This window comes from Corvus moneduloides, chromosome 16 (genome assembly GCF_009650955.1).
Source record: "Corvus moneduloides isolate bCorMon1 chromosome 16, bCorMon1.pri, whole genome shotgun sequence".
Classification (NCBI taxonomy): domain Eukaryota; kingdom Metazoa; phylum Chordata; class Aves; order Passeriformes; family Corvidae; genus Corvus; species Corvus moneduloides.
In genome coordinates this window covers 7,055,767-7,066,809 of record NC_045491.1, presented here as the reverse complement: position 1 = coordinate 7,066,809, position 11,043 = coordinate 7,055,767, and the positions used below count along the sequence as shown (strand labels likewise).

Sequence of the window (11,043 nt, the reverse complement as noted above, 5' to 3'; positions counted from 1 at the left end):
AGGCAGCCTGGGCTGGAGCAGCCACGTCTCCTACTCCAGCAAGGTTTGGATCAGAGGACAGAGACAAATATTGCTCAAATCTGACCAAACCACTGCTCCCACGGTGTCCCCTGCCAGCGTGGGGCAGGATGGGGAGGGGGGACCAGGGCCCCCTGCTTGTCTCGATGCCTGAGCCAGAGCCAGCAGAGCATACCCTTCTCCCAGGAGCCGCTGCCACCGGAGGCACACGGTCTTTAATGGTGCCCGGTGGCGCCGGTGGCGTTCCCGGTTGCCCGGGCGGGTCCAAGGGCCGAGAGCCTGGCGGCGGCTGGCAGGAGCCGTGTCGCCGCCGCTTGCTGACATCAGCAGTGAACTTGGCCCCGCGTCCCGCTCGTCCCGCTCCCGGCCGGGGTCACCGGTGCCCGCCCGGCCCAGGGGTGCAGGTGACGGGCGCTCCACGTGCCCCGCGCTGGGCAGCGCCGCAGGCAGGGCAAGCAGCACCCCCGGGATCCCGCACCGCGTTGCCCCCGGGTACCTCCTTCTCTCCCGGGGGGCTGCATCCGCCCGGCTCCCACAGAGACGGGGGGCGAACGGGCCGGGACCCCCACCAGCGGGGCTTTGTGTGAGGGTTGGGGTGGGGGGGGCTGCACGGGGGGCACCGGAGCACCGCGGAGTGCGGCGAGCACGAGGCAAGAGCCCCGTCCCCAAAGCAGCCAAATGACACCGGGGCCGCACCCCCCACCCCAATTCCATTCGGTTCCCCCCCACCCCAATATTTTCCCCCCTGTCGGGGCGGCGGGGCGGGGCGAGGCCTGGGGGGCGTGGCCGCGTGGGGCCAATCGGAGCGGCGCACTCCGAAAGTTTCCTTTTATGGCGAGGCGGCGGCGGCGGCGGCCCCATATAAAGCGCGCGCGGGCGGCGGGCGGGAGCCGCCGCGAGCTGTGCTTGCCTTCACTGCGCGCGCGCCCCGCTCCCGCCGCCGCCTTGCGCCTGCCCCGGCTCCGACCGCGCGAACTCCCCAAAGGTGAGAGTGGCACCGCGACAACGGGGGATAACAAAATAATAATATTAACGATGTCAGTAATGAGCCAGTGTTACTACGAATATCGGTGTGATCGGGGTTGTTGGGACGCGGCGCGCCCTTTGTGTGCTGGCGGGGTGGCGGCCCCGTAGCGCGCTGCCGCGTTGTAAGGGGTAGAGACGCAGGTCGCGGTTTAAGGCCGCTTTGGGGGGTGATGCTTGTGGAGGGGGGTCGCGCCCCTGCAGCCCGTGGGGTTAATCCTCCCCGTAAGAGGATTGCTGGTGCGGACGGGGGAAGCGGGCGGCTCGGCTGTTGTGTCCTGGGAGCGGCGGCGTGGACGGAGGGCGCGGGGCTTTGTTTGTTCGGCGGAGCCGCCCGTGTTGGGGTCGGGGCCCGGGGGCGTTGTCCTTGGTGAGGAGGGGCGCGGCCCCCCCCCACCCCGCAGATCCGAATAGTCCTGGTGGCTGCTGCTTGCGAGGAGGGGGCGGCACCCCCTACATAGGGCGAGGCTGTAGATCGGAGCAGTGCGGGGTTGGGGGGCGCAGGGGGGACCCCCCGTGTGCCCGGAGCGCAGATGCAGGCGGGCTGCCCGCTCCAGCTCCGACTACACTTCCCAGGCTGCCCGTGCGGGGCGGCACATGTGCCGCAGCTGCCGCCGCCCCCCCCCGCCACCGGATTACACCGGCGCGGCCGGAGCCGCCGGGGCTGAGCCTGGGCGGGCTGCAATTGCATAAGATGCTGGCTCTAATCCCGCCCGTGGTGCCGCCGGTCGATGGGGCAGAGCCCCGGTCACGGTTGACTAGTGGGCTGGGCGTGGTGGCCAGCGCTTGTTCTGCTGCGGTTCCTTGTAGAGGCTGGCTGAGGCTTTGGGGGCTGTGCAGAGAGGTCGAGTCTTGCTGGCCGTGCCTGGCACACGGTGGACATCGGGCGTGACCCCTTAGGCTGCGTGGACGTGCCAAGCCCCGCTGACTGCCACATGGCGGGGTGCTGGGGCGAGCACCGGGCGTGACCGGCGGGGCTGTGCGGAGGTGTTGAGCCCCGCCGGCCGGCTCAAGGTGGGGCACCGGGCGTGACCGGCGGGGCTGTGCGGAGGCGTCGAGCCCCGCTGGCCGGCACACGGCGGGGCGCTGGGGTGTGGCGGCCACGCCCGCCCGCTCCGGGGAGTGGCCGCCGCCGTCCCCCGACAGCCGGTGGCGGGCGAGGCGCGGCGCGCTCCATCCATTGCCTTTTATGGTAATAATGCGAGAGGGCGCAGGGACTTCCTTTGTCCCAAATCCGCGCAGTGCCGAAATCTAGGAGGCGTCGCCCCCTCTAGCGGACGCCGGGCGAAGCGGAGCGGCGCTGGCAGGAAGGAAATGGGTGGGGAAGGCCTTGGCGGCTTTGCTTGCGCTTCCCGCCATCGCCTTCCCGCCTGCCGCCGCGAGACGGGGCTCGGCGTGTGAGCGGGGATGCTCATGTCTACTTCTCTCCTCCCGCAGCCAGCCATGGATGACGATATTGCCGCGCTTGTTGTTGACAATGGTTCCGGTATGTGCAAGGCCGGTTTTGCCGGGGACGATGCCCCCCGTGCTGTCTTCCCATCCATCGTGGGTCGCCCCAGACATCAGGTAGGTGGCTGGTGTGCTTGTTATCTGACAAAAAAGAGGAGGGTTTGGTGGAAGTTGTTCCCCTAGAGACAAGAAGCCCTTTTGTTTGGCTTTGTACCATGAGAGGCCTCTGCGCTGCAGCACATCTGGTGGGGAATGCAGCCTCCTGCAGAGCCTTTGTGCAGTGTGTGTTGGAGCAGCTGGCTGCATGTCTTTCCTGATAGACATGACAGGAAAGGGACAATAATTGGAGACTTAGCTTTGGAAAAAGGGAGTTACCCACTTTTCAGCCGTACTTACCACATCGTCTTTGTTCTGCAGGGTGTGATGGTTGGTATGGGCCAGAAAGACAGCTATGTTGGTGATGAAGCCCAGAGCAAAAGAGGTATCCTGACCCTGAAGTACCCCATTGAACACGGTATTGTCACCAACTGGGATGACATGGAGAAGATCTGGCATCACACTTTCTACAACGAGCTGAGAGTAGCCCCTGAGGAGCACCCTGTGCTGCTCACAGAGGCTCCCCTGAACCCCAAAGCCAACAGAGAGAAGATGACACAGGTGTGTAGAACTCTGCAGCTTGGAGCTACAGCAGATAATTGCTGCAGGCCAGCTCTCCTCTTCCATGTTGTCCTCTCTCCTCCTTCACCACTATTCTCCCTTTTTGCCATCTTTACAGGGTTTTCCTTTCCTGACCTGAGTCTCCTCTTTGCTGGACCTTGACAGGTTTTGTTTGCTCTTCTAAGCTGGCTTTCTCTGAGACTGGACTAGCAACTTGTCTAACTGCTGTTTCTGACTAGGCACACTAATCCATTTACAGCCTTGAGTGACTGTACTGTAGTTTACTTGGCATTTGTTTTGTTCCTTGCTGTGATACGTGGATGGGTCTGTGGCAGTGGTGTCCCTGCTCAGGCTCTGACCTGGCAGGTGTGGGTGGAGACCAGGTGAGATAAGCATGGACTTTGAGGGGGAGTGTAGAGATACCTCTTATCTAGGGGCAGAAGTAAAACCACTTGCATGGACTTGGTATAGACCTGTAGCAAGAGCCCTGTATTTTGCTGTTGACTCAACCCCTCCTTTTCTCTCTCTAGATCATGTTTGAGACCTTCAACACCCCAGCCATGTATGTAGCCATCCAGGCTGTGCTGTCCCTGTATGCCTCTGGTCGTACCACTGGTATTGTGATGGACTCTGGTGATGGTGTTACCCACACTGTGCCCATCTATGAAGGCTACGCCCTCCCCCATGCCATCCTCCGTCTGGATCTGGCTGGCCGTGACCTGACGGACTACCTCATGAAGATCCTGACAGAGAGAGGCTACAGCTTCACCACCACAGCTGAGAGAGAAATTGTGCGTGACATCAAGGAGAAGCTGTGCTACGTTGCCCTGGATTTCGAGCAGGAGATGGCCACGGCTGCCTCTAGCTCTTCCCTGGAGAAGAGCTATGAACTCCCTGATGGCCAGGTCATCACCATTGGCAATGAGAGGTTCAGGTGCCCCGAGGCCCTGTTCCAGCCATCTTTCCTGGGTAAGTCAAAATTTCCTAGGATACCCTGTGCCCCTCAATGTTCCTTCTGTGAAGGGTAAGCGGGAGACCATGACAGTGAGGTACTATATTTTACTGCTGGTCTGTAGCAAGACTTGAGCTGTCTCACCAGTCAGCCTCAATTCCTGCGCAGCCTAAAGCTGTTTGAGGGACTTGGGTCAGTAAAGCTAAAGGTTGACTCTGTCCCAACCATGGCTCTGTAGTGCCTTCTTGCTGAAAGGGCTGCTGGTCTCTCGGTTGCCTGTAGTATCTTCTTAGGCTTCCTTGATTCTGTCTGAGCCTTTGCTGACTTGAGACTTGTCCTTCTTCACAGGCATGGAGTCCTGTGGTATCCACGAAACTACCTTCAACTCCATCATGAAGTGCGATGTGGATATCCGTAAGGACCTGTATGCCAACACAGTGCTGTCTGGTGGTACCACAATGTACCCTGGCATCGCTGACAGGATGCAGAAGGAGATCACAGCCCTGGCACCCAGCACAATGAAAATCAAGGTACGATGGAATTGGGGGAACATCTCAGCACCCCCATTAGGCTGAAATACGCAGCCTGGGTGGAGGGTGGTATGCTGGAATCCTGCTGCAAAAGATAGGACCTATGTCTGTCTGGTGCAGCCTTAATGGCCTTGGGCTGGATGGGATGGCACCCACCCAACTGTATGAATAATTGGATTAAAGACTGGCTGCAAAGGAGAGAGGTGGGGGTGTGAGGTTGTGTCTTGATCTTGTTTGGACTTCATGGTATCTTGGCCAAGGTTAGATAAGGGAATTAGGCAGCTCCATCTTGCAGGGCTGTGCGTGGGCTGTGCATGTAGTGTGATGCTGTGTCTGACTGGTTCCTCCTCTTCCCTGCAGATCATTGCCCCACCTGAGCGTAAATACTCTGTCTGGATTGGAGGCTCCATCCTGGCCTCCCTGTCCACCTTCCAGCAGATGTGGATCAGCAAGCAGGAGTACGATGAATCCGGACCCTCCATTGTCCACCGCAAATGCTTCTAAACCGGACTGTTACCAACACCCACACCCTTGTGATGAAACAAAACCCATAAATGCGCATAAAACAAGACGAGATTGGCATGGCTTTATTTGTTTTTTTTTTGGCGCTTGACTCAGGATTAAAAAACTGGAACGGTGAAGGTGTCAGCAGCAGTCTTAAAATGAAACGTGTCGGAGCGAACGCCCCCAAAGTTCTACAATGCATCTGAGGACTTTGATTGTACATTTGTTTGTTTTTTTAATAGTCATTCCAAATATTATAATGCATTGTTACAGGAAGTTACTCGCCTCTGTGAAGGCAAAGCCCAGCTCGGAGGGAGTCCACCAGTTACAGCTGGTGTTAGGTTATAATTGCTTGTCTGTAAATTATGTAACCCGACAAGTGTCTTTTTGTATCTTTCCGCCTTAAAAACAAAACACACTTGATCCTTTTTCTCTTCGATTTGTCAAGCAAGCAGCCTGTGTTCCCCAGTGATAGATGTGAATGAAGGCTTTACAGTCCCCCGCAGGGTCTAGGAGAAGTGGTGCCAGTATGTGGGGGAGGGAGGGGCTACCTGTACACTGACTTAAGACCAGTTGAAATAAAAGTGCACACCATAGAGGCTTGACTAGTGTTGGTTGTTCCTTTTCTTTCTTTCCATGCCATTTTTTGACAGTTGCTCCCTGCTCTCATCTGGCCCTTCCAGGGTGCACAGCTCTGCTATCAGGCTGGGGGGATGCTGGTGCTTTGGGGCACAAGGCAGATGGCTCTGGGTGATTAGGGGAGGGGTAGAATTGAGCCTGCCAAACCTGTGGGTCTCAAGGGTGCCATGGGCTGGAGTTGTCCAGATACTGCTAGTGTGTGCAACAGGGAGTTGCTGGAGGAGCTGGGCTTAATGGGGATTGAACTGCACCTTCCCAAATACTGCTCTCTGTGTCTCATGCTGGACTGATGGAAGTAAGTGGGGTGTGGTGATGCCATAGCCAAGCTAAAGCAGCTGCCTTCTCCCTTTGCTAAGGCTCCTTTGACTAGTCTGCAGCTCTACATGGGGCAGTGTCCCCACTCCTCCCTGCTCCAGGTGTCACAGCTTGCCTGTCCTGCTCTCAATTTGCCCTGGGAGGGAGGCCTGGGTTCAGGTAGGGAGACTCATGCCCTGGCAGTATGCTGGCTGGGTGGAGCAGCTTTCAGGTGAAAGCAAGAGGAAGTCTGTGAAGTGGAAAAATTTGACTTCAGAGAACAAGGCCACTGGAGTGCTACATGGGTGGGGCTGGGAAAAAGGTGGCAGGGAGGAGGGAGGAAGCTTTTGCAGAGTGCACAGCTCAAGTGCAGGTACCTGCCTTCAGCCCAGCCTTTGGCAGGAAGGTTTTGGGCTTATTGACTCTCTACCTATCCTTTGGGCTTCCAGACCTGTGAAGCTTCAGCCTTGTTTGATCAACTTTCTATAGTTTTGTGGAAGAGGGGAGACCCTTACAAAGCCATGCTGGCAGCTGAGACCTTGTTGGGCACAGCAATGTCCACAGCCTCCCAGAGCTGGAGTCACATCTGTGGAAAGGAGACAGGATTGAGGCTACTGGGTCAGGAACCAGGAAAAGCCAAGCCAGGTGACACTACTGCCAGCTTGGAGGCCAGACCTGGGAGCATTTTCAAGAGTGAAGTTTCCCAAGGCTCTGCCAGCCTTGCCTGCCTTTGAAGAGCTCACGGCTGTGATTGTGGCATGCTCGCAGCAGATGAAAGGCAGGGAACAGGCTCCAGTTCCTCTTTAATCCTGTGCCTGGTCTGCTCCAGCTCTGGCATCATACTGTACTCAGGGTGGACCTGCCGGTTTCTGCCCTTCATCTCCCCAGGCTCCCTCCTGGGTGCAATGGGAGCCTGGCAGGGCTGGAGGTGCAGACACGGGGCTGAGCTGAGTACCGGAAGCACCAGTTTGCAACAGAGGAGGTGAAACAGGTTGGAGCAAGGCCCAAACTGGGCTTATAACCTGAGGTCTTGGGGAAATACGGTGAGGAGGAGGCAATGGCAGCTCCTGGGGAGGGAGCTGGTGGAAGCAGGGTAGGAGAAAGGCCAGAAGCCAAGAAGAGATTACAGCAATAGGGAAATGGGGTGCATTTCTTCAGCCTTTTCTGAAATGGTCACTGATGGCTCTGGGAAAATGTGCTGAGACACAAAGAACAGAAGAAACTGGTGGTGGTGAGAAACCAGTGAGCAGCAAAATGCCAGGGGCTGAGAGCAGCTCAGGTGGGCAGAGGTGTGAGCGCAAGGAGACTGGTGCAGAGCTGCTGGACACAGGGCAGCCAGGATGATTTTCATGCTCCAGAACCAACCGAGGTATGCTGTTAGTTAACACTTTGCAGGGCTTTTTCTTCTTTCTTCCCATTTCACTTGCGGTTTTGGGTAACCAGCCCCTCAGTAAAATGAGGCTGAGCCTTCCACAATCCGTCCCGATGCCTCTCCGGTGTGAGGCCATGGTGTGCACAGCCACTCTGCAGGCTGCTCTAGCAAGGCTCCATTTATCCCTCCTCTGGGCCATTGCATGCTGGAGAAAATAATGTGGTGCCAGGCAGGGACGACTGTGAGCATTACTCACTGCTCCCAACTCCAGGGAGCATAGGGTAGTCCAGAGTGGTTTCCTCTCAGGAATGTCAAGTGCTGGAAGAGAGGGGATTTTTTAACTGTGGTTTCTCTGCCATGGAGTTTCAGAAGGCTCAATTCACCCCTCACTGTTTCACAGAGGTGGGGCAATGCCGAGAGGCCTGTCAGGGAGGGAGTAGAGGAGCCATGTCCGGGCTTTAGCCATGGTAGACTCAAAGGAGAAGTTGTGTAGGGAATAATCAGTGCCCTGGCTATCTCCTCCTCTTCTCCAGCACACAAATAGCCAGGGGTTGTGGGGAGACCAGAAGGTTTAATATGTCCACCCACGGGCCAGGCTGAGCGCGTCCCGCTGTCTGGCTCAGCCTTGGTGACGTCCTGAGATTCCTTGGGCTGCAGAGACAGCGGGACTCGGCTCTAGATCCTTCCAAGTCACCCAGCCCTTCCTACCTCCCGGTAGCTGCCCCAGGAGAGATGGCTCAGCTCAAGGGAGCTGAGCAAACACGTTTTATGCTTTCCTCCCTCAGAGTTTCCCTCCTGCTGGAGACAGTCACTGGCGCTTCACCTGCAATTAGCTGATGACCTGGAAAGTCACCTCCCTGAGCTGCTTATGGAATCAAGCCACCGCCGGGAATTAGTGATGTCCTTGGCAAAGGAGATGGTTGCAGCTCTCGGGATTTAGCCCTGAAGGGCCTCATTGTCTCTCAGCTGTGTCAGGGACAGTTGACCAGAAACAGTCCCTGGATGGGGAGGGTCCTGTTCTCTCGTTAGTGAGCATGTGCTCCTCCAGGAGAGGTGCCAGCTGGCTGTGAGCAAAAATCCCAGGGAATCTCAGAGCATTCAAACTAAACTGGCCTCCTTGCAGAAGTCCCTTTGGAGGGTACAAAGCATCAGGTTCAGAAAATGGCCATTCTGGGGTACCCGTTCAGGGATGGGTCTGTGGTATTGGCTGTGCTTGGGGTAGGAGTAGCCATGGTCTCTGAAGTTGTTCTTTGCAGGATTGCTGACCTGGACCCTGCCCTGACTTGCATTATAGCCATCTGTAATCCACTTTAGCAGGCCTTACAGTATTAAACCATACCAGGGATTGAGAATCACTTCCAGCAGTGAAGCTAGCAATCCACCCAAGCATACCAAGTGCTCTGCCTGCTGCAGTCGGGCTGGGCTTTAGTCAAGCCGGCAAAAAGATGTTCAGGCTGTATCAAATTTAAGAAGAATCAGAGGAGAGAACTGAAACAAGGCTTTCCAGAGAGGAAAAACATAAAATCCCCAGGACAGTCTGGCCTTGAATGTTAAGATATTTTGTTTTATACAGAGCAAAATATCTTGATACTGGTATTATTTTGTTTGCCTGTCTGGACTGGGACAGCAGGATATGTGCCTGCCTTGTTTGGGCTAGGAAAACATGTATTGGTTGTAAGGTGACCAAAGTCTACCCACATGGAGAAGATAATTTCTGAAGTGAGGCACAGCAAGGAGGGTTTCCCCTATCACTGTCTGGCCACCTCCCAAGGCCACGAAGAGAAATGCCAGAGTTCGATGAAGATGTTCAATTCCTTCGTCCTTTTCTGCCCACTTCTGCTTCGTGTTCAGCCTTCGTGTCTGATCTGCACCAGCACACTGGTCATTTATTTGGTGGATCACAAGTCCAAATGCAGCTTCTCTTACAAAGCCTGGTTTCTCCTCAAGAACTCCTTACACCACCCTCTGTTCCCAGTACTTATTCGGGGTTGTTTGCTGCTGTCTGTCCCCTGTACTCCCCAGGGCTGGAGGGAACCCATGGCTACTCCAAACGCTGGCTGCTCCAGCCGCCCTGGCTCTCTGGGCAGGGCCTTCCCTCTGCCTTTGGGACTCGCTGATGGTTTTATTTATCATTTGCATTGGAAATGCAGGTCTCCTCCACCCTGGTCTCTGCTTTCCCTGGTGACTGCAAGTATGGTAGGCTGGTATTTTTCCCAGATGTCAAACGAGTTGGTCTTGACTGAAAGGCCTCCGGATTTAATTTGTGATTACCTTTTATTCAAGTGAAACACATGACAAACAAAGCAGGTACAGATCCTCTACAGAGGCTCGCCCTCATCTAAGAGCTAAAAATGGTTTTCCTCTTTGACTCCCGAGCTCTCTCACAGGCCTAGAAGCAAAATATGTAATCAAGACTTGAGGCACTTGCTATTTCTAAGCGAAACCCCCAATTTACCCTTAATGCAATTCACGGCCTTAAATGGCAACAATCAAGCAGGAATAAAATAGCAACTTATTCATCTTCCTTTATGGGTCATCTTTAAAACACATTTTCTGTGAACAAAATTCCTGAAGCATACATGTAACTGGAAATTCCAGCGCTCCAGTCCTGTCTGTACTTGAGATTTGGGATAGGAGCTATGTGGAGCTACACTGTGCTGAGCCAGCTGCTCCTCTTGGACATGGCTGTGTGCAATGGCTGTGGTCACAGCAGCCCTGGGTGATTCTGCATGGCCCTTTGCACATCAGTTAAGGGTAGGATGGTGATACTGGGAAGAAATTCTTCCCTGTGAGGGTGGTGAGGCCCTGGCAGAAGTTGCCCAGAGAAGCTGTGGCTGCCCCATCTCTAGAAGTGCCAAAGGCCAGGTTGGACAGGGCTTGGAGCAACCTGGGATAGTGGAAGGTGCCTCTACCTGGGGAAGAATGGGATGATCTTTTAAGTTCCAACCCAAACCATTTTAGTATTCTATAGTGTGATCAGCAAGACCAGGGCAGTCATTCTGTCCCTGTACTCACAACTGGAGAGGCCACACCTCGAGTGCTGTGTCCAGTTCCAGGCCCCTCAATCCAAGAAGGACATTGAGGCACTGGAGTGTGTCCAGAGAAGGGAATGGGGATGAGGAAGGGTCTTGAGCACCAGGAGTGGCTGAGGAAGCTGGTGGGGCTCAGCCTGGAGTAAAGGAGGATCAGAGGGGAGCTTCTTGCTCTCCACAACTCCCTGAGGTGAGGTTGTAGTGAGATGGGGGTCAGGCTCTGCTCCCAGGGACCAACGGGCAGGATGAAAGGAAATGGTCTTAAGCTGTGCCAGGGGAGGGTCAAGTTGGACATCAGGAAGAATTTCTTCATAGAAGGCGCTGTCGGGTATTGGAAGGGGCTGCTCGGGCGGGTGGTGGAGTCACCATCCCTGGAGGTGTTTAAGGAAAGCCTGGACATGGCACTCAGTGCTCTGGTCTGGCTGACACGGTGGTGTTCGGTCAAAGATTAGACTCGATGATACCACAGCTCTTTTCCAACGGGAACGACCTCAGCGTTCTCTGACTCCGCGGACCCGCCACTCCCACCATGGCAGCGCCGCCCTCAAGATGGCGCCGCACCGCGGCCGCGCC

At 55.9% G+C, this 11,043-nt stretch overlaps 1 protein-coding gene across 1 annotated transcript; it reads left to right on the top strand.

The window, feature by feature from the left end:
* Positions 1-910: 910 nt before the first annotated feature.
* ACTB (actin beta) lies at positions 911-5,738 on the top strand. The gene is made up of 6 exons (XM_032125818.1): positions 911-1,003; positions 2,479-2,607; positions 2,908-3,147; positions 3,678-4,116; positions 4,448-4,629; positions 4,990-5,738. Exons 2-6 carry the CDS (start codon positions 2,485-2,487, stop codon positions 5,131-5,133), a joined length of 1,128 nt encoding a protein of 375 aa, XP_031981709.1. The 5' UTR covers positions 911-1,003; positions 2,479-2,484; the 3' UTR covers positions 5,134-5,738.
* Positions 5,739-11,043: the final 5,305 nt, after the last annotated feature.

Coding starts and splice junctions, on each gene's coding strand:
- ACTB (XM_032125818.1), top strand. CDS start 2,485: ATGGATGACGATATTGCCGCGCTTGTTGTTGACAATGGTTCCGGTATG. Junction 3,148..3,677: donor ACAGAGAGAAGATGACACAG/GTGTGTAGAACT, acceptor TTCTCTCTCTAG/ATCATGTTTGAGACCTTCAA. Junction 4,630..4,989: donor CCAGCACAATGAAAATCAAG/GTACGATGGAAT, acceptor TCTTCCCTGCAG/ATCATTGCCCCACCTGAGCG.